The 21,359-nt window shown below is 41.2% G+C and overlaps 2 protein-coding genes across 4 annotated transcripts in view; one reads left to right on the top strand and one right to left on the bottom strand.

Moving 5' to 3' along the window:
* Positions 1-14,799, top strand: part of atxn7 (ataxin 7) — a 28,863-nt gene extending 14,064 nt beyond the window's left edge. For all 3 annotated transcript variants that reach the window (XM_084927787.1, XM_084927786.1, XM_084927788.1), the window contains 9 exons: positions 1,786-1,890; positions 6,738-7,026; positions 7,457-7,776; positions 8,122-8,204; positions 8,870-9,150; positions 9,301-9,490; positions 9,599-9,720; positions 9,822-10,968; positions 11,686-14,799. In XM_084927787.1, the coding sequence (XP_084783913.1) occupies positions 1,786-1,890; positions 6,738-7,026; positions 7,457-7,776; positions 8,122-8,204; positions 8,870-9,150; positions 9,301-9,490; positions 9,599-9,720; positions 9,822-10,968; positions 11,686-11,703 (2,555 nt within the window). In that variant the 3' untranslated portion in view covers positions 11,704-14,799. The remainder of the gene's footprint in view (positions 1-1,785; positions 1,891-6,737; positions 7,027-7,456; positions 7,777-8,121; positions 8,205-8,869; positions 9,151-9,300; positions 9,491-9,598; positions 9,721-9,821; positions 10,969-11,685) is intronic.
* A 98-nt stretch (positions 14,800-14,897) lies between these two features.
* On the bottom strand, positions 14,898-18,943 carry psmd6 (proteasome 26S subunit, non-ATPase 6). The gene is made up of 8 exons (XM_084927790.1): positions 18,659-18,943; positions 17,864-18,069; positions 17,307-17,452; positions 16,992-17,211; positions 16,794-16,902; positions 16,432-16,600; positions 15,195-15,272; positions 14,898-15,115 (listed from the first exon to the last, which is right to left on the bottom strand). Exons 1-8 carry the CDS (start codon positions 18,801-18,803, stop codon positions 15,019-15,021), a joined length of 1,170 nt encoding a protein of 389 aa, XP_084783916.1. The 5' UTR covers positions 18,804-18,943; the 3' UTR covers positions 14,898-15,018.
* Between the last annotated feature and the right edge of the window lie 2,416 nt (positions 18,944-21,359).

Here is a 21,359-nt window from a genome sequence, read left to right as displayed (position 1 = left end):
AGCCAGCTTTTACATCTTGAAAAACACCATAAATAACTCCATTTAGTCTGCCCAACTGCAAAAGTAATTCATTCTTTATAGGTTAATTTCATAATTACTTTTACCAATTAAATCAATCAATTAAATATTAAAGCCATGTTTGACAGAGAAAACCTCAAACAAGCGTTGCAACCTGGGCAAGATTCAGAATTTCATTTGGACCTTTTGCAAAACTGCCCCTTCTCAGAATATCTGGTAGTTTCCCTTGGTAGCTCAGAGTGTGGCATTCCAAAAGGCAGACTTTCTTTGTTTCTTAATAACAACATAGAAAGCACTAAGGAGATGGCACCCACCTTATTAAACCTGATTCCTTAGTGATATCTCCTAATTATTGAGTCAGAAATGTCGCACGCTCTAAGCCAGTCCTGGGTTTGTTTATATCTTGGAAAGGCAACCTTTGGATTGGTGCTTATCACCAGTACTTGTTCTCCATGGTGAATAAGGGCTCATAAGTGATCTATATTTACAAATCACTCCTGGGTTGCATGTGTAGACTTTACTTGGCCAAACTGCTTTCCTGAGCTTGTTAATTTTTAAAAATTCCTATTATGGGTTGTGTTACAAATTTATTTTGTCTAAGCTGTTGAACAAGAGCACAGTTTCCGAACTTTGCCTCTGTAAACCACCACAGTGGATTTCTAATAAAGCAGCACTGTGTGATATGTTGTGCAGGCTTTTGCTACAGCAGTGCTTTACATAGTTCATCTATTTCAAAGGTTCAAAAGAAATTGGACAGTTAACTGATATGTAGTTTCATGGCCAGGTGTGGCCTGTTGTTTCATTTTAAATTAAGAAGATAAAAGGCTAGGAGTTGTTTTCAAGTGTTAAATTAGCATTTAGTAGTTGTTCATGAGTATTCTGACCAGCGAGGCGTCATTTAGGAATGAATGTTGATAAGATTTTGTTCACACCTGCTTCAGTCTTTATCGGTTTCAGTTTTCTGTGTGCAGAAAAAGCAGGTTTACACAGGTTTTTATTATCTCAGTCACTAAACCAATACTGCCTCCTACTGTCTGTACTGGAGGACATTGAGGGTACAAAGGACCCCCTGACTCTTAAAGGCCAAACAGAGCAGTTTCTTCAGGTCACTGCCTTCAATGCAGATTAGTAGAACACAAGCCACTGCACACAGCCTCAGCATGGAAAGTATGTAGCTCCAGAAGCACCTCAACTCTGGCTACTTTATAGGTTCTCTCACTGACTGGCTGAAAAGCAGATATTGACTTTAATGTATTATTTATAATCTGAAAATGTTAGAATTATGTTAGCTTGTCCACTGAACTTTGAGACCGTGAAATGTAGGAGCTGTGTAAAAGAATATCTACCATTGCTAAATGGGTGGGGCAGTATTTTGTACCACTTGAATTTAACTTGAGTCTACATTTATGACTCTGATTGCTAAATTTCCTTTTCTGCTGCGATGGAGTAGAAAAGGACAATTCTGAAAATTATGGCCTTGTTCACACATTTATGGATCCTACTGTATGTGTTAGGCAATAATTCAGAATTGCTGTTAGGACTCAGCCAAGAATGCATTTTCTTGTGGTCTGCTGCGTTTGTCTATTTACCCCTCGGCCCACTCCCCAACAAATGCACATTAAATATAAAACAAAGTAAGCAGTTGATGTTTGGTTGCACATTGAACAGTGTGTATTTTGCAGAGTCTGCTGCCAACTGTGGCATCGGTCACGCTTTTATTTATTCTCCTTGAGTTGAGCCCCATCTGCTTCTATCTTCCGTTTACAGACATGTCCATATTTGGCCAGTGTCCCGCACAGGACGACTTCTACCTGGTGATGTGCAGCCACTGTGGTCAGGTAGTCAAGCCACAAGCCTTTCAAGCACACTTTGGTAAGTGATACACACGCACACACACGCCTTGATGTATCTATATATTCAGTTATTTTTCATGCAGCTGGGGTGCAGAGCTAGATTTCCTAGATTCAAGTAGTAGCAATAATCCACTACAACAAGGAGGTGGCTGTTACTGCAGATACTCAGCAAGGTTTGGGAATAAAGAATTGGGGGGACTCTATATCCATACTAGGGCTGCCACAAACGATTATTTTGATAGTCGACTAGTCACCGATTATTTTTGCGATTAGTCGACTAATCAGATCATGCATCTATTGTAGTAAAACGGACAGCTTATTGCACCAGCATGCATCTGCTCTTATATAACTATCACTAGCTTACAGCTTGAAGTGTTTAAGGTATGTGCTAACTAAAAATAAAGACAAGATGGTAGTTTATTAAATTTTAATGAAATGTGCAGATTGTATCGGTGGAGTTCAATAAACTCAGCCGATTTACTCAGGAACAAATAAAATACTGAAAAAAGCCAAACAATAACATTTTTAAGTTATCCAAGTTACTTATATGTCATTTTTAACCTGAGTAGCGAAAGACGGCGGTGGGTTTGAAAACGATTTGCCCAGAGTCCGGTGTTCTCACGGGCTCTAGTGAGGCTTGAACCCCAGCTCGCTATCGAGCTGGTGGGTAACAGACGTCTCCGAAAACATCGGAGCGCTTTTGAAAATATGTGGTGTCTTGATAAACTGAACAGATATTTGAAGTTTACACAGCTACATTCTCGCCTGAAAACACGTTAAACGTTTATTTTATGACCCAGAAAGAATAATAAGAGTAATATTAAAACTAACTAGCTGCCGCCATTGTTGGAAACTGGGCTGGGCCGCGCTATGAATTCTGGGACACAGCTTCTTCTTCTTCGGGGTTTAACGGCAGCTGGCATCCTTGTACATGCAGTGCTGCCATCTTCTGTTTCAGTGCGTTATTACACTCTTAAATCCTACTACTTATTCCTGCGTCTTTTGGGATCTTACAAAGCTTCAAACAACGCGTCGACTATTAAATTAGGCGTCGACGATTTTAATAGTCGACGTAATCGTGACTAGTCGACTAATCGTGGCAGCCCTAATCCATACCCCCCCATACCAAGAGTAATGTGATGTTTCTTTGATTAACACACTCCTAGTAGTGCTTCTTCTTTCTGTGTACCCCCCCCCCCCCCCCCCCCCCCCCCCCCACCCAGTTTTCTACTCCACTCAGTAGCCTATTTATTTACTGTTTGTGTGTTAAAAATTCTTGTGTTTTTGACTAAATAATGTCAATGCACTTTATTGTAACGAGTCCCCCCTTTTTTTTTTTTCTTCAATAAAAATATAATTAAAAAAAAATAAAATTCTTGTGTTAATATTTGATAGGTCTCTCTCAAGTCTTTCCAGTAGTGGGCTGTTTTAACAGATACAGCTCAGATAAGATTTCTAGTACTGTTAAGACATTAAACTGGGGATGTTTCAATGGCCACTAAATACCTGGAAGTGCCTGGTTTTCTCTGAAGTGCAGCAGCAATTCCACTTATCAAGGTCAACCACAAGAGGGAGGTATAGCAGCACGTGGCTTCTAGGGTAAAACTGTCCTTGGAACTGTGTGAACATCACTCAGAGACTTCTCCATCATTGTTAAACAGTATAGATATATGGGTGTGTCTGAAATACAGCCTCTATTTTGAGGTTTCAGGGGGTTTTGAAGGAACTGTAGATAAACACTGGATGGCAGTACCAAGTGTAAAGTAAAACAATCATTATCAGAACATGTGGCTTTACTCCATATACAGGGGTTGCATTGTTAATGCAGACTGTGCTCGGCTTGGTCCATGGTGTAGAAGCACCCAGTGATTTAATCATGTTTCTTGATATTTGTTTCTTCAGCTGTTTGCTGCTGCTGATTCTTTGTGTGAACAGATTGTCTGTAGTGTGTTTATCATAATGAATGCACCAGTCTCTTTTTTGTCTTTTGCAACATCTTTAAGTTCTGTTCTCAAAATCAGGCGGTGAAGCTAAACCCAAAGATTCCCCATCACAGTAAATCTTCCAATTTGAGCCGCTGGATGCAAAGAATTACTTTTTTTTTTAAAGAAGCTTTTAAACCATGCAATATCAAAATTATTAAAAAAAAAAAGTTTCACTTAATGAACTTATTGCATCAGCTATAACCACACAGTCTAAATCTAAGTGAAACTCTGTAGCCATGTATGTGTGGCCATACAGAGCAGCAGTGCTCTTGCTGTGTTTTACCCCATGTCCTCTCTGTGATGTCATTATGGGAGGACCCCGTGCAGCGTTAACGTGGGGAAAAGGCACTGATCTCAGCACCATTGAGATGGTCTCAATATGATATTGGCGTGCTTCTTTGAGCCCATCTGTCTCCCTTTAGGTGTCTGTGCTTCTCGGCTGAGGCTGAGCCCAGCAGGGGTGACACTCACTACGGAACGGGAAGCTGCTGCTTTGCCTGGCGTTTTACGCATTCATTTATGAACTTGTCTAACAAAGACTCCTCAGAGATCGAGACATACAGAATTTTGCATTCAGTGTCTTGAGCTCAAATGGTAAAAGAAGGGAACCACGGTGGATTTGAGTTTCTTGTTAACTCAAGGTTTTAGTTTTACCTTCTTTTTTTAAATAGGTTACACTTTGTCTTTACTTAAACATGATGCTTGTGGAGTTTGTAGTAAGGCCATTACACTTCTTGATTTTCTTTCTTTTTTCACTTCTGCAGGCTGGGATTCCCCCATGCCACTGAGCCAGCTGTTTGATAATATGAAACATGATATTAAGGCTCCTCCTATGTCTTGTGTCTGTCTGTCCTTTTTTTTTTTTCCTTACCTTTTTTCCTCCCCTACATCAGTTATGACTACCATTGGTGCTGCTGTTGACTTTTGTTGTTTTGTAGACAGAGCACCACTGTCTCACTTGGATATCTTGTTGTGAGTTTGTGTGCAGAGGTTTGCTGTTGACTGGGACAGGACAAGACAGTGAGAGGAAGTGGGAGGGAGGCAGTGAAAGAAAAGCTTTTGGGTTGTTTGGCTTCTTAGAAGTGGGAGGGGAAAATATCTGGAGTGTAGGTTGAATGGATGTGCAGGAGAGGCCCCTAGGTGTGGAGAGGGCATGCTTAAAAGCAATTTTTTCCCTTTTCTTTCAGAAAGCAGAAGTTTAAGAGTTAGGTGTTTGTGTGCGTGCGTGTGTTCTTGAGGAATATAGCTGAAGGCAAATGGGAGTGGCACCTTTTTTGAGCATTCGTATTCTTTGTAGCCACTCCACTTTTTTTGTTACCTGATGACAATGAGTTTTGTCCCACAACCCACTCCCCAGCTTTACCATATAGTTGGCTATAATCACACAAAATGGGACAAAATCAAAAGACAGTTGAGAGGTGACTGCACACATAAGCATGATTAGTTTGGGGCAGAGAGTCTAGGTGACCATACTTAGCAGAAGACCTTTCATGTTACTGTTATTTTTTATTTTTTTTATTTTTGACCATTTAAGAAGCAAGTATGTTAGTTCACTTTGGAAAAAAAAAATGAAAATACTTTTTTCTATAATCCTGGTGGTTTTCCTTTGGCCAAAACCTCTTTCGTGGAGGTGCCTGTTTTTATTTATTTATTAATCATGCAGGAAAAACACTGGTGACAGTAGCCAGCTGACACAGATTCTTGGTAGAAAATTACTAATGCTTCTGGTGCTGATGCACCTTTATCTCTCATTTCTTTTAAGCATGCAGTTATTTTCTGTCCTGTCTTTCGTTGCTGCTTCTCAGAGCTGACTATGAGTGTTTAGTCAAATGTTTATTTGCCGTCTCTCTTCTGAAATTCTCGTTAGTCACCTTTGTCTGTCTTGTTTCTCTGCATGTCCTTCAGCTGCCTGGAGCTGCTTTTGCTCACATGCAGCTTCCAGCAGGAGATTCTCTCCATGTCAGATGTTTCCTCACTGCTGAAAATTCTCAGTTTGGTTTAGGTGAGGGAGCTCCCTGGATTGAGCGTGATCGAGGCAGGGCGTATGACACCCACGCTCACGTCTGTCAGTCTCTCTTTCTCTACATGTAATCAGAGCAGCAGGAGTGTATGTCGGTCTGTGTCACCTAGAGCGCCCACTATTTCTGTTAGAGAGCTGCTGCTTTTGCCAAGATTCAGATCTCTCTGCTTCATGATTCCAGTCATTTCTGAATTAAAACAAAAATCCTTCATGATGTTTTTGTCTAGCTTTTTCTTTTTAATTGTTTATGCAGTGGCAGCTAATCAACCTTAAACTATGAAGTGCTTGTGTAGTGGTGACATTGGGACAGCAGCTTTTGTTGTACGCTGTTACTAAAAATAGGATGTGATGTGAGCCTTCTTTGAAAGTAGATCTGTAATTGTCTTGTGTAAATGTGTAATTGGTGTGATTTGTGTTCACACAGAGTTTGTTCATTTTGGAAAGCAGTGTGCTTAAAGACAGCTAGTTTTGGATTTAAGCAGATGAGCATTTCCCCCCCCCTCCAAGTTCTATTTTTGTCTTTCCATCCACAACTAAGCATCACTCTAACCTTTTCTGCTGTCTTACTGACTTTCATCAGTTTGCACAGCAGCTGTTATAAGAAGCTCAGGCAAGAAAGAAAGCTCTTGACCTGTTGGCCAGTTCTATTTCAAGATGCAGCGCATGAATCACCAATACTGCTTATTAGCTGTTCAGCTAACATGCTCACAGCTGTCAGAGGGAGATTTTTAATGTTTCCATTTCTCTTTTTTTTTTTTTATGAGTCACAACTATGTTTAGTCCTATAGTAGTGTTGGATTATAATTAGTGTGTTAACTATTATGTTTTAATGCCTTTCTGGTTTGTTTGTTATCATTTTAGAGAGAAGACACAGTTCGGCTAGCAAACCAGCGTCCACCTCGCCGTTTCCTGCGTCTGCCAGGAACCGGAGCAGCGGCAGTGGGATTGGGCCCGGGGTGGGCTCGGTGTCCGTAGCTGCAGTGGCTACCGGAGGCATCCTTGGTCGACCTTCAGCTGCTAGCTCAAGCTTACCCTCCTCTTCATCGTCGTCCTCCAATCCCAAACTTGTCAAACCAGCCAAAGAGAAGCTGCCAGGCGTTCAGCGAAGACCCCCCTTTGCCCCCTTCAGGATGAACCAGCCAGAAAAGATGTAAGTTTCACTCTGCACAGGTGCAGGGTTGTTACAACCACATTTCTGGCAGACATACTAAAGTCTCATTTTAAAAAAAACAATTTTGAAATGGAGACTACTTGTAATAGTTTTTGTAGCAATACTAGTACTTGAAAATAAGGTACTACTGCTTATTGATGGTTTATGTGGCAGTCAGAGCTATTTGCCTTTACTGCTTGTTTCTTGGGAGAAATCTGATTCAGTCATTTATACACGAGTGTTGATTTTGACCTTTTTCTTCTTTTGAAGGTGTTTGATATATAGCGGAACATATTAGTAGTGATTGTCCTCGCAGGGCCATCCATATGTCCACATCTGTCTCTTACCATACGCTTGTCACTGGCTCACTGTTTCTAACTCTCAGCTTCCTCCTCACCACCCTTTTCATCGCTGTCATCTTCTCTTCCAGCCTTCCAGCTGTCAAGATGGACAAGATGCATCCGAAGCCGGACACGCCAGCTAAGCCGGCGCAAGCTCCATCTGCCCCCGCCACCACCTCATCCTCCTCTACATCCTCCTCTAGCACCACTGTGAGCTCCAACACTACCGCCATCATGACCTCCTCATCAGCCCTAAAAGCAGGCCTTAACTGTCCCTCCATACCAAAGCCTCCATTACTGGCCCCAGGCCAGATTCCCAATGGCAAGGGCCACCTCACTGTCCTCTCGGAGAAGAAGCAGGACAGCAGCAGTGCGAGTAGCAGACGTCACGTTAACAAGAAAGTCACAGGTCAGCTGGAATGTGGAATGAGGGGGGACTAGTTATATTTTGTCATTTTTTCAGAGTATTTAAAAGTCTCATACAGCATTACATGCTTAGGCTAAATGTTTTTGTTTTTTATAACCTTTTTAATCTATTAGATGAACCTCCCATTAGGTTCCTATTTTATTGCCTATGAAAGAGTGTAACTAGCAGACATCATTTCAGAATGTTGTCGGCAGCTTAAACAAAATGTCCCATACATTATCTTAGAGGGGAAAGGCTTATGTAATGTTAATGTTTTGCATAACACAACTTGTCCCAAATTATGAAGGTAACAAATGTTTTTCTCCTCCCCCTTTGCTCTGCCATCAGAACGTGAGTTTAATCCAGATATCCACTGTGGCGTTATAGATGTGACATCTCGAAAACCCTGCACAAGATCCCTAACATGCAAGGTAACAAAGTCCCTGCTTTGCATGCTGCAACTGAGCTGTATAAATGCTTTTTTTTTTTTTTTTTTTAAGAGAATTGGGCTGGTAATGCTCAGCAGTTTTTCTTGTTGTCAGCAATGAGGATCAAAGCACACTTGCTAGATTCACAAGATGATCTAACGTGTTCTTGACATACTTGTGGAGGCAGCAAGCTTCAAACCTCTGGGTGAGCGTTTCCCACGGCAGCCACAGGCTGACAATTGAGGGCCGGTGTTTCTAGGACACATGCTGTCAGCTCAGATGGTTTGCCACAAAGAGGAGCACAGCGTAACTCTGAGGAGCCTGTAATGATGAACTCTACTGTGAAATATAGGAAACTACAATGTCTGTGTTTAATGAAACAGCACAATGCCGTCACTCGTTGTGTTTTAATATAAGTCGAGCACTTTGGCATACAGTTCAATTATGTCATATTATTCTATTTAATGTGTAGAATATTACCAAAGTTATTCTTTGCATTTCAAAGGATGGTTGTGATTGATTGTGATTGATGTTGTAAAAATTTGTTAGAGCAAGAGCTGCCAAGTATAAACAGCAATAAAAAAAGGAAATTTAGAGCCGTTCTAAGGAGAACTCTCTCCAGCTCTTACCATAATGAAAATTCTATTGACTTTATAATGTCTCAACAGACACATTCCTTAAGCCAGCGGAGGGCGGTGCCAGGGCGGAGGAAGCGCTTTGACACATTGCTGGCAGAGCACAAGAACAGAACAAGGGAGCGGGAGAGGGAGCGAGAACTCCACCAAAATCATTCCCAGCAAAACCCCCCTCTCAGGGACCCACACCCCTCTTCCCACCTCACCTCTGGCCATGATGCCCACCAGGTGGCTCATGGAAACGGCCCAGCCCTTGATGCCACTAAGCCTTTGTCAATTGGAAAGCCCAAATTTCACAGCCCTGGTCTTCCACGGTAATTGCTGTGCCACACTTTGATTTTTTGCTGTGCTTGTATTGTGTCTGTGTGTAGCTTTGCTCACACAGGCGTAAAACAGACAGTTTTAATTTGATTCAGCTTTGATGAATATGGTGAAAGTGACCGGGCACAATTTCTCTCCATTAGACTAAACAGCAGTCACGGAGGTGGTATTTCTGGAGACTCTGCAGCAGTCCACGAGTCGCTACACCATCCCCAAACAACCCCCGATGGCTTTTCTAGACCATCCAGTGATGAGGGAGAGAATGAGGAGCGTGAGGACAATGCTGAGAAACTGGACTGTCACTATTCAGGTTATCATCCACGACCGGCAGCTGTAAGTGCACTTCATCTGCTGTTACCCCCAAGGAACTTTCCTTTTTTATTACACTGGTCAAGCCATTAAAGATTACAGTTCTCATCTGTTCTTCCCTTCTATTCCCAGTACTGTACTTTTGGGAGTCGACTGTTTGGGAGAGGCTATTATTCCTTTGACCGGCGATGGGACAAAGTGCGATGTACCCTCACCACAATGATGGAAAAGCATGTCAACTCCCAAATGTGGAAGTAAGTCAGTCTTGGACTCATCCTTTTTTCTTTTTTTTTCTTTTTTTTAAATTTATGAGTCAAATTAATAATTGGCTAATTTCTGATATTCTTTGCTTTAGGAAAATCCCCTTAGCCTTGGAGAACTCCTCCTCTGTTGCACCCACCCATAGGACAAGCACAAATTCCCACTGTAGCACTCCCTCTTCAGGCTTCCTGGGCCCTCCTGCCACCTTGCCCCAGACTCCTTACAGCCAATCCTACGAGGGCAAGTCAGTGCTCTCCTATGGGACCACCTTAAATGCCCGCAGCTCGCCGCAGGGTGGGGCTGAGCACCCGGCCTATGGCACCACACAAGCCCGACAAGTGTCTTCGTCGCCGCAGATGCCTTCAGCCCACTTGTCCTCATCCTCTTCTTCTTCAGCTCCTTCCCTAACCTCAGGCCGGGTGCCTAAGTCCCGTTCCTCTGGCAGCAGCACTACCAAATCGTCATCATCTTTTAAGCCCAAGGAGAGCTCGTCTGGCTCCTCCATAACCGTCATCCCCAACGCCACCAGTGGAGGAAGCACTGGAGCCAACAATACCAGTAGCGGCGCTAGCTTCAGCTCGGGGAAGAAGAGGAAGAACAGTTCTATCCTCTCTTCATCCCATGGCTCCACTGAATCTTCCTCTTCCAATGCCAACTTCTCTTCCTCCTCTTTTAAGAAGAACTGTGCAAATGTCGGCAGCTCAGGGAGCACCTACCACCACAGCTCATTAGGTCCTTCGTCCTCATCGTCATCCTCCTCCCATAGTGGGGTTCACAGTGTGGGGCTTAACTGTGGGCCTACTGTGCGAACAAACTCCCTTAGCCTCAAGGCCGAGCTCTCTGGCAGTTCCGCCGGTGGCTCCTCTGGGCCACCAGCACGAGGTCCTCCCTCGGGCAGCCCTGCAGAGTCCATCAAGCGTATGAGTGTGGTAATGAACAGCAGTGACTCAACCCTTTCCTTGGGACCTTTTGTCCACCACCAATCCTCATCTGACCACCACACCAGCTTTAGTCACCACTCCTCAGATGGGCGCCTGGAGGCCAAGAAGCGCAAAAGCTCTTCCGCCTCCAGTGGCGTAAATAGCGGAGGTGGGGAAGGTGGGCTCGGAGTAGGAGGTGGGGGGCCAGGACCAGGTAGACCCAAAGTGGCCAAGTCACCTGCCATTAACAACATCCATGGGAAGCATGGGCGGAGTATACCAGGGACACCAGGTCTACCCAACAACTCTCATTTACATCAGGTTGGTTTTTGAGACACATTCAGGATGTGTTTTTGTTTTCACTGATTGCATCTTGTGAAAGATTTTGTTTCTTTCTCAGTTCACTGCACTTAAAATTTGGGGATGTGGGTCATCTTAGGCTAAGGATGGATATTATTAAGATTTTAAGGATACTACATTAAACCATGATTACAGTTCCACATTTTTCAGATATATATTAGGTCACTGCAATTTTCTTATTCTGAACACAGACTAATAAAAGTGTAGTGTATTACTTCAAAATAAATCAATAAAGTATGACTATGAACACCTCACAGTTCTGAGCTATCATGCACATAAACTGCATCCTCCAAGCAAAGTGCCCAAGTGGTATTCAGCCATAATCCTTTAAAAAAAACTTTTTTCTTTTGTTTTTCATGTGAATTATCAAAATGAATGAAATGAAATATTAAAGAACCCAAAGGGCTGATATAAACTGAGTAAAGATGAGGAAATGAGGTATTCATAGTATTTGATGCCAAATGTATCAGGTGATAAGACATTTCTGATTACATTCAATGATCTTGCCCGACATTTGAATCTCCCGATTTTTAAAAAAAAAAAAAAAAAAAAAAAAAAAGACAGAAAGAAATAATTCTTGCTAGAAATTAAAGCCTCATCTTAAACTACAAAACTAGTTTATAGACTGATGACTTTACAGCCATTTTAAGATGATGTTTTTCTCCTCTCCTTTTCCAGCCAAAGGCTCGTCCCTGACAGTGGTGTCCGGCTTCAGTGTATGAAACTGGCAGGCGGGCGGGAAATAATCCAGAGTGGTCCGCATACTGCTCTGGAATGCATGAGGCCTTCTGAAATCAAATCCACATTACTCTCAGCTTCCCACAATCCTCAGGGTGGAGATAATTTGGACTGCCCAATGATGTATATGTGGTCCTTACCGTTTCTCCCAAAGCCATGTGTGTGTGTGTGAGGTGCGGGCAGGGGGAACTGAATGGGGGATAGCGTGGAGCGCCAGGGATCTAATGCGCAAGCCAAGGATCCCCCCCACGCCACTGTTGTCCCAGTATTCTGAGAGGTCTTCCTGTTTGATCGGAGGAACAATTGCAACAGCCATCGGTCTCTTGTCCTGTAGTTCAAAGGTCATTGGGTTCAGGTTAAGGGCTGCTGCAACAAGCCGTCATGACACTGAGCAACTGGGGAGACAACGAGCAGATCTCTTCCGTGTTTGTTTAAAAAAGAAAAAGAAAAAAAAAAAGACTGTGTGAGAGTGTGTGTGTGCTTATGTGTGTGTACGAGTAATGTTTTTTCTCATGTCAAATTCTGCTGGACTACTGGAATTTCCAACTTAATTACACCCCCAGCGCCTGATCTCAGAAGCCTTGCAAGAAAAGCAGTAGGAGAAGCAAACTGTTACTTGCAAAAACCTTAAGAAAAATACACACGATCACCTTGTTTCACTTCTTGTTAGTGTGATTCTCCCTGGCGACATGTTGAGTTACCTCGGGTAACATGCAGTAGCCTGAGACGAGCCCGTAGGGATGATCTGGTCACTTCTTTTATTACCCGGAATAATTATGCAAGTGTTACCTTTCTATGATTTCTTATGATCTTTTTACACTGAACTACAAAGGGGCTTTGTAGACTTGGTGAAGACGGTTGTGCTTTTAAATGTGAAAAGGACACCTGATGTGCCCATTCGATTGGATCTTTTGTCAGAGAGGGAGAGCTCGGTCTCGAGGAAGCCTGTTAATTTTCGGAATCTTTTCAGCGTGCAAAATGATAGCCACAGTAGACCTACCCCCAACTGTGAACAGCACTAAATAACTACTTTCTCCACAGGCACTGCTTTAGTTGTCCACAAAGCAAGCCAAAAAGCTGCTATCAGCTTTGCCAACTACTTTTATTTTATTTTATTTTTTTTAAGTAAAAGGTGGGCAGTCTTGCTTATGAAGCGGTGATGGCGCATTTGTGGATTGAAGAAAATCTGTGCAAGCTGTATAACTATAGCCACAAGTTACTTACACCGCTGAGTGAATTCCACAGCTGTATGTGGGCAGATGTGAATTGTATTTTATTTTATTTTTTAAACATAGGGAATCAGGTATGGTACGTCTTAACTGGAGCAAACTTGCACGTCACCTGTCTTCTGTGGGTATGATTGTCCCTCCTGTGTGTAACCACTACCCAAGCTCTGGACGTTACAGTTTGAATGCCTCGCAGTAACACTATGTTCAGAAGAGATTTGTCACAGTAGACGAGGCATTGTACTCTTGTTCCGCTGTCAAAATAGTCTTAAATCAGGCAATACTTGCCCCACTCGTTGGGAAATAGCTTAGGTCAAGAGGTCTCGGGGACGAGCGTTACAGTGTGAGATTCATGGAGATGGCTTCACTGGATATAGATCTTAGATCTTTTGGCAACACCTGTTTTATGGAACCTCCACTGATGTCAATTAGTGTGGAAAACCTAGTAGACTTTTTAAAAAAAAAAAAAAAAAAAAAATCTTCAGTTAGCTTTTTTTTTTCTTGTAGCCTATGTATCAAACAAGTATTGAAGTATCCCTATTTGAGAAAACATATTTTGTTAACAAATTGTACATAGTTCAAATATGTATTTTTGCACAGGCATTTTTTTGTACACACAGAATTTTTGGTACAATTTTGAAAAATCATTATTTATTTAGTAAAAAACAAAAAACAAAAAAAAAGATAAAGTCAGAGAGCATGACTATTTGAAGTGGTTCACTGCCAAGTCTATATAATGCAATATGCCTATATGTGGAAGCTGAAGCATCTCATGAATCATGTACTGGGATCCTTTAGGGAAAGAAGTGTTGTCACTGTAGCATGTGTCTGTATGACAGGAAACCTTTATTCACTTTTCAAGGTCTCAATCACATGTGCTTTTACAACACATTTTATGTTGCCTACGAATTAACAAAATAAGTTACTCCGCGACCCAATTAGCCTGTGATTCTGTGATGTCGTGCAGGCTCGAAGCTGTGCCCCCGCTGTCTAACCATCTTTCGTGGACTCTTCAGTCGTAACACTTTGTAAACCTTAAACACATTTCATGATTGAAACATGTTCTTTTATTCCAAAAAAAAAGAAAATAGGCTGAAGGGACTTCAGAAATTATTGCAAGGAATAGGAACATTTTTACGGTCCAACTGCTTGCGTCGTTGTTGCCAAACGAGTAATTTGAATCACAGCTTTTAAAGAACGCGTTGAGCAGCTCTTAAAAGAAATATCAAATTAAGAAAGTGCCTGAATTTGTTTCATCCCAACTGTTTGAGGACAGTATTCGTTGGGTTGTTTTTCCCTTACTTGAATGTTCAAAGTATTTAGGGGATTTGGCTTTAAGTCTGCCTCTGAACCCTAAATGTAGTGGAACTTGAGCTTGTCAGCTGCCCATTGCGAAACACTTGTTCTGTTTTTGTTTTCCATTGAGATTTTCTTAGCATCGGTGTGTGGCCTAAGCCCCCTCCGGGTTATTAGGGTTTGTATTTAAAAACTTCACTCAAGTGTTTTGTTTACCCTCAATCTCTACTGACATCTCGACTTTGTTTCCAGTACAAGGAAACATTACGAGGATGTTTTCTTTCTTAGCACCGTAGACTTGGAATGTGAAAGTGAGAGAAAATACAGCTTGTCTGGGAAGAAAAAATAAAACCACCATTCATACTATGTAAAAGCGTGTATAGATTTTTTTTTTTTTTTTTTTGTTTTTGTTTTTGGGGTATACATTATCAGAATCATTTTCAGCTGGACTTATGTATTGGCTGCTATGTAATTCATGAACAAAACATAGGTTAGAATTAATATTTAAAGTAAAGATTGTATAGTATATTTGTTTTGTAACAAGTTTCTGTAAATAAAATAATTTATACTGCTATTTATAAGAAACGATGTGTCTGCCTCTTTCTTAAAACAAACAGGTGATTCAATGTCAACAGTTAAACAAGTTTTATTATGTACACAACAGAAGAGTTACTTTGACAAACAAAAGGTCTCAGTATGCCAAAAAAATAATACAAGCCCCTTGCTTTAATGAAGATGGCAGCCTCCGTGGTTACATGTTAATAACTCTTGACAGCTTCTGGACTCGGTTGAGAAGCAAGTCGCCCTTCTTGATGGTCTCCTGGTACTGCCAGTTTTTGCTATCCGGTCTGCATGCAAGAACAGGACAAAATTTTAGTGCTCTGGGAATTACTCGAAGTATTGTGATTTCAATGATAGTTTCATTACCTGTTAGTTTCCACAATTTCATTAACTTTGTCAATTTTACAGTGGAGGCGGCCAGCAGCTATGAATCGGGACAATTCCCTGTGGGAAGGAGATGGGCATATGTTGCGTTAGCCAGGACCAAAAAAAAAAAACCCAACACCAGCATTCCCTAAAATCTGAACAGGGAATTTGGACAATTTTATTTTGACAAATGTTTTCTGTGAATTATTTAGGAACTTAATGGTGACACAAATGTCCAAGAAATACTACAACAACCAACTGCTGCCCTGTAGCTTCATCATATGTAACAGGCGTTAGGAGCAAGAATCGCCCCCCAACTAAATATTTCTCATGGTCAAAATATTCCTCCAACACTGAAACGAAGGCTTGGCTCATTTTACTGGTTCGCTGTGATGCAATTCTCAGACTGCTTTGGTAAAACCTCTTCTGAAAAGATAACTTAGAACGACTTAGAACAAGCCACCAGTAAACTTTTAGACAATTGTTCTCAGTTATAGGTCTTCAATTTTAGTGCTGCCTGATTTAATGATGAACCACTCCCACCCTTTTAAAGAGACTTCAGTTTTATTGGCCGTTCTGGTTTAGATTTAAAATGGCTTCATTCATGTTGTTAATTAAGAATTCTTCGTATGGAGGATCAATCATGCAACAGCTATAGAATTAACTGGGGTGTCCCTCAAGGTTTAATTTTAGATCCCTTGTTTTTCTTTTTTTTTTAAACAATCTTCAAATACTATCCCTACGAAATGTCATTGGGAAACAAAGCATTAACTCCCACATTTATGCTGATAACACCCAGTTTTACATGATGACCATCGGCCTATAGACTCCTAATTATATTCCTGAGCAGAAGTAATTCTGATTTAGTAAGTTTCCAATGTACCATCCTGATAACTGTTCTAGACAGATGGTCCAGTTTGAATGTAACAATTTATAGCACAAGTTATTCCAAGACACTAAACCTCATCTATATACATATACATCTTTTCAAGCATGTATATTATGTGATATGTACTTTGTTTTCTGTTTACAGTGTAATTTGTGCTTACTTTATATTTACGTGTTCAAAATAAAACAATCAAAGCATACCAAGAAAAATAAACTTGCACACTCAAAGACCCACAGTTAGGTTTTTCCAGTGTTGCCTTCTTGGCTGCATTGGCACTCAATATTTTCCAAATCTTGCAGAGTTACATAGTATATGCACAGGTGTTTAAAAACAAACAAACAAACTCACTGGTCAATGAACTCTGTGCTGACACCAAATGCCTCAGCCATGTATCCCAAGGTAAGAGATCGGTAGGACTCTAGCAGCTGGCTGTAAGCCTGAATCCTCATCTCCCTCACGTAGTAGCGGTAGTGTGGGGCAAAGAGCCAGTCCTTCTTCATCTCCTGCTCCACCGTGGCTGTGGCACAAAATTTCACATTTAATATTTACATTTTCAGAATATGGCAAAGCACCAACACAAGCATAGATAATGGCTGTAAGTACAGTCTCTTCGCATTCAGATATTTTTCTTGAGAATACACACACACACACACACACACACACACACACACACACACACACACACACACACAACAACAAAAAAACCTCACCCAGGGACTGGAAGAAGACTGAGTAACGGCACTCGTAGAGTGAGAAAAGGTACTGGCGAACAGAGGGCAGACTATGGAGCACCTCCAAGATCTCTGCTCCCTTTATAACCTACAGAGAAACATATTTAGTACACTTACCACCAGCAGACATGTTGCCAAGTTACACATGTTGCGAGCAGACACGAGTCTCTCTCCTACCTTTTCACGGAGGTCAGGCCTCTTGAGAGCAATCATGCAAACATAAACGGTGTAGGTAACAAACGTCTTGTAGTCCATGAGTTCGTAGGAAGTGAAGGTGGAGACTGTGTCGAGGAAGAGCTCAGCAGCTTGCTTGAAATCCCTGATGGCCACACAGTACAGGCCCTGGTAAACCTTCAGACGATTTCTCCTGTCCCAGTCTCCCCCCTCCTCGATAAGGCTGCGGTGAACAGAGATGCGCAGACAGATGAGTATTAAATAGAAAAAAAAAGCGCCGACAGATTTGTTTCAGAACAAAGCTTTAAGAGCCTTTACCTCTTGGCTTTCTCCGAGTTGCGTGTGATGAGATCACTATCCATATAAAACAGGCCAATCCTCAGGAGGTAGAAGACAATGTCTAGTCTGTGACCCAGAGCCACAGTTTTGTCATAGGTCTTCCTGAATGCAGTTAGGGCGCCCTCCTGTGGTGACATCAGACAAGATCAGGCGATAGCCAATCTGTTACTTTTTGTACATATAACTTTGAAGTGGGCAACTGTGATAACCTTCATGCAAACAGCTCTAAGAGAATAAAGGGAAAACAAAATTAAAAAACGGTCATTTCCAGCAATTTAACTGCTGTAAACTTAGTGTTGACATCAAAGGGAAATGTCAACCCTTTTGCTGTGATATCTGGGAACTCCAAGGAGCAGCTATTGTTGGAGAAATTCTGAAAACTAAACTTTATTCAATATGTTTCACCCAAAACACTTAGAAGCAGATATGTGTTGTAGAGTGTCAAAACTAAAAAGATATTCCAACATGCACAGGCATTAACAGTGTTCATTTTCCTACCTGGAAACTTGAATATTCTGACTGCTCTGAAAACATACCTTGTCTCCAATTCTGATGAGATACTCTGCCTTGGCCATCATCGCGTCTCGGATCTCACTCTCTCCCAGGTTCTTCTCTGCATCCTCCAGCACATCATCCAGGCGCTTCAGCTCCTCCTCGTTGGCCTTTTTCATTTTACTCAGCAGGTCACTATCCAGTTGCCACTTCAGCTCCTTGCACAGACTCTCGTAATACGGCGCCATATCTGAAACACAGAAAGCGCGGTGGTGTAAAACGTGAAACATCGCTAACATGGCTAACTTATGTGACTGGAGTTTGTTTTAGAACTTAGATTTTATGCTATTTGTGGCTTTTTTACTGCACTTTTTGAAACTTATTCTTTTTAAACTGTATTGCTTATTGCACTGTAGAGGCTGGTGAGAAACAGTATTTCGTTTCAGGCTGGGTAACACCAAAATGACAATAAACGTCTTGAGTCTTAACACGTAGCGTAAACCTTTTACGTCTCATATTAACGAACCGGGAAAGGATTTTAACACGACATCGCAAAGGTTGTCACCTTAGCTTAAGGCTTAAAATACTGCATAGTGAATGTAAACTCTCTAACTTGGTAATGCTATGCAAACTACACTACACAGTGAGTTCCCCAGTTGACGTCTTCTGTTATCCTTAGCTAGCATGCGCTGCCCGTCATTTATAAGTTATTATTTTATACATTAGTCACATCTATGGAGCATTTATGTGCCCAGTGTCTTGATGAAGAGACAAAATAGTGCACTATGAGACTCGTGTTTCCAATGAAACAGCTTTTACTGGATGAAATGCTAACTCACTGTTAGCTTTGATAGCGTCCATGAGCTCCGTCTTCACTTTAGCATCCTGTCGGTGACCGTCCATTGTGAGCAGGAACTTCAGCTGTGCTATCCTCAGGTCGGGGTTCTTGGGAAGACCCTCTTCCTCTAGATTCTCTAACGGCATTTTCGGGCTAAATTATATAAACAAATGAACAAACTCAAGCCTTTCTTTGAGTAGACAAAGCCTACAACTACTCGCCTTTACGCTAGTGAACGATGACTACGGAAAACACTGGACTCTGCTGTTTCCGCCGCAGCAGCTGTCAGCAAGGGGAGAAAAGAGCGGTGACAGACTGAAAGATAACAAGAGACTTAGAGAAGTGCTGCCCTCTGTTGGAGATTAGTGTGAACAACGCCACTGTTATTGTGCGATTCGTTAATAATATATCTAAATATTAAAGCTATATACACCATTCTTGAAAGTACTGACCATTTTCATCACTGTATTCACAGTTTTGCTCTCACTGTAAACAAAATCCAAGTCAAAGTCAGCTTTATTTAAAAAAACAACAACATGTGTACAGATCATCCACAGGCATTTTAAATTGCAATGCTCCCACGGCCCTCAGTGTACACTAAAACAACATAAAGATAAAAAGATAAAAATAAAATAAAAGTCTAAAGCGGGTGCAATAGGTGTCCTGGAGGGAGGGAAAAGAAACACCCATGATCCTCTCCGCTGCTCTCACTTCTCATTTTATCAACATGTGTAGCTTCCACAAACAGGAAGGGATACAGTGTAAACGTGAAGAGGTGTGTTGTCAAGTTATATTACTTGTTAAGGCAAATATCTAATCAGCAACAGCTCAAGATGGAAGAAAGGTGATTTAAATGACTTTGGTCTTGTTCGTGCCAGACATCAGAGGAGAATGGCCAGACTTGTTCAAGCTGATAAACAAGCAACAGCATCTCAAATAACTACTCATTTCAACCAAGGTATGTGGAAGAGCTTAACAGTATGCACACTACACATACTGAAGTTTAAACACCACACGGGGTGCCACTCCAGTCAACCTAGAACAGGAAATCCCCTGGTCTTGATTTCTGCTTCAACATTCAGATAGTAGGCTCAAAATCTGGTGTAAACAACATAAAAATGTGCATTTGGACATGGGCAGGACCCCTTAGTAACAAAAGAGCATTGTTTAAATGCCACAACCTACCTGCAAAATGGTACTGACCATGTCCATCCCTTTATGACCACAGTGTACCCATCTTCTGATGGTTGTTTCCAGAATCATCTCAAACTGAACATGACACAGTCACCAGATCAGGCCAACAGAGCACCTTTGGGGTTTAGTGAAACATCATAAAGTGAGCCTTCCTTTCACTACGACGTTTTCTCTGAAGCGCTCCTTTTCTTCAACTTTGCTGTTGGCTAAACAAGTGGCATTTAAGAGCATAAAAGAAAAACTTTATGCATGTTCTCATTACTAGGATATGTATTTATGTTGGTGTTTGGGCATATGGAAAATTGCATAACGATATTATGCCATTACCTGATGATTACTTAATACTGCATCTTAGAATTGTAATGGAAGCCCATTATGCGGGTTAGTTGTTGTCAGAGATGGGCAGTAACGCGTTACTGTAATCCGATTACTTTTTTCAAGTAACGAGTAAAGTAAGGGATTACTATTGAAAAAACGGTAATTAGATTACTGTTACTTTCCCGTAGGAACGCTGCGTTACTGCGTTACTAAAACCCTGATTTTTTGCGAGAATGTGTCATGACAGTGCAACGTTTGTGACAACAGCTGTGTGCAGATCAACAATGGATAATATATCGAGTGCGGGAGAGAGTATGAGCATGCAGCGTTTAAAGCGTGGAAGTACTGACCTTACTTTAAGTTTGATTCCATAAAAAGTGACAAAAACATTAGCGTCCATTAGCATTGTGCGTGGGAAGAAAACTTTTTTTTACAGCGAAAAAAAACCCTAAACTTCCAAGCAAGCACCGAGTGCATTATGTAATGGGAAATTCACAGAGAAACTCCCGGATTCTTCCACTGACCGCTGCGGCACACCTGCACCAGGGTAAACCTCCGCCTACCCTACTCCTGCTTTACAGGTGAAAATAGAGCAAAAGGACCGCTAGTCTTTGACTTTATTTATTTTCTGCTGTGTTTTACTTGCATCTATTTGAAAGAGTGAGTGTAAACACAAAAAAAAAATATATTTTATGTGCTGGAATGTGCAGAAAATAGGTTTAAATATTAAACAAATTTCTTCCAGTCAGAGAATGTTGCATATAATTAAATCTTTGCTTGATGCATAAAGTTAAAAGACTAAAACTAATAAAACAAGTTTTAAAAAGAGACTTTTCCATTTGATTACATTTTGTATGATGGATTATGTAAAAAAGTAGAATTGGGCTGAAAGATCTATCCTTTATCACCTATTCAGGTCGTAAATCGTGTTTTTAAAAAGTAACTAAGTAACTAATTACTTTTGAAAAGAAGTAATCAGTAAAGTAACGGGATTACTTTTTTGGGGAAGTAATCAGTAATTAGTTACTGATTACTTTTTTCAAGTAACTTGACCAACACTGGTTGTTGTTAGTTGTAAAGAAACGTGGGCCAAGAAAAAACTTCGTACAGGATCTGATTGCACAACAGTCACCATTTATGGACAAACAGAAAATAGTAGAAGCAACTAAAAAGCAAAAACTGAAGTTGGA

Source organism: Perissodus microlepis, chromosome 5, assembly GCF_051167445.1.
Source record: "Perissodus microlepis isolate ML-2025 ecotype Zambia chromosome 5, ASM5116744v1, whole genome shotgun sequence".
In the NCBI taxonomy this organism is placed as follows: Eukaryota; Metazoa; Chordata; class Actinopteri; order Cichliformes; family Cichlidae; genus Perissodus; species Perissodus microlepis.
This window is presented reverse-complemented; position numbering and strand designations above follow the sequence as displayed.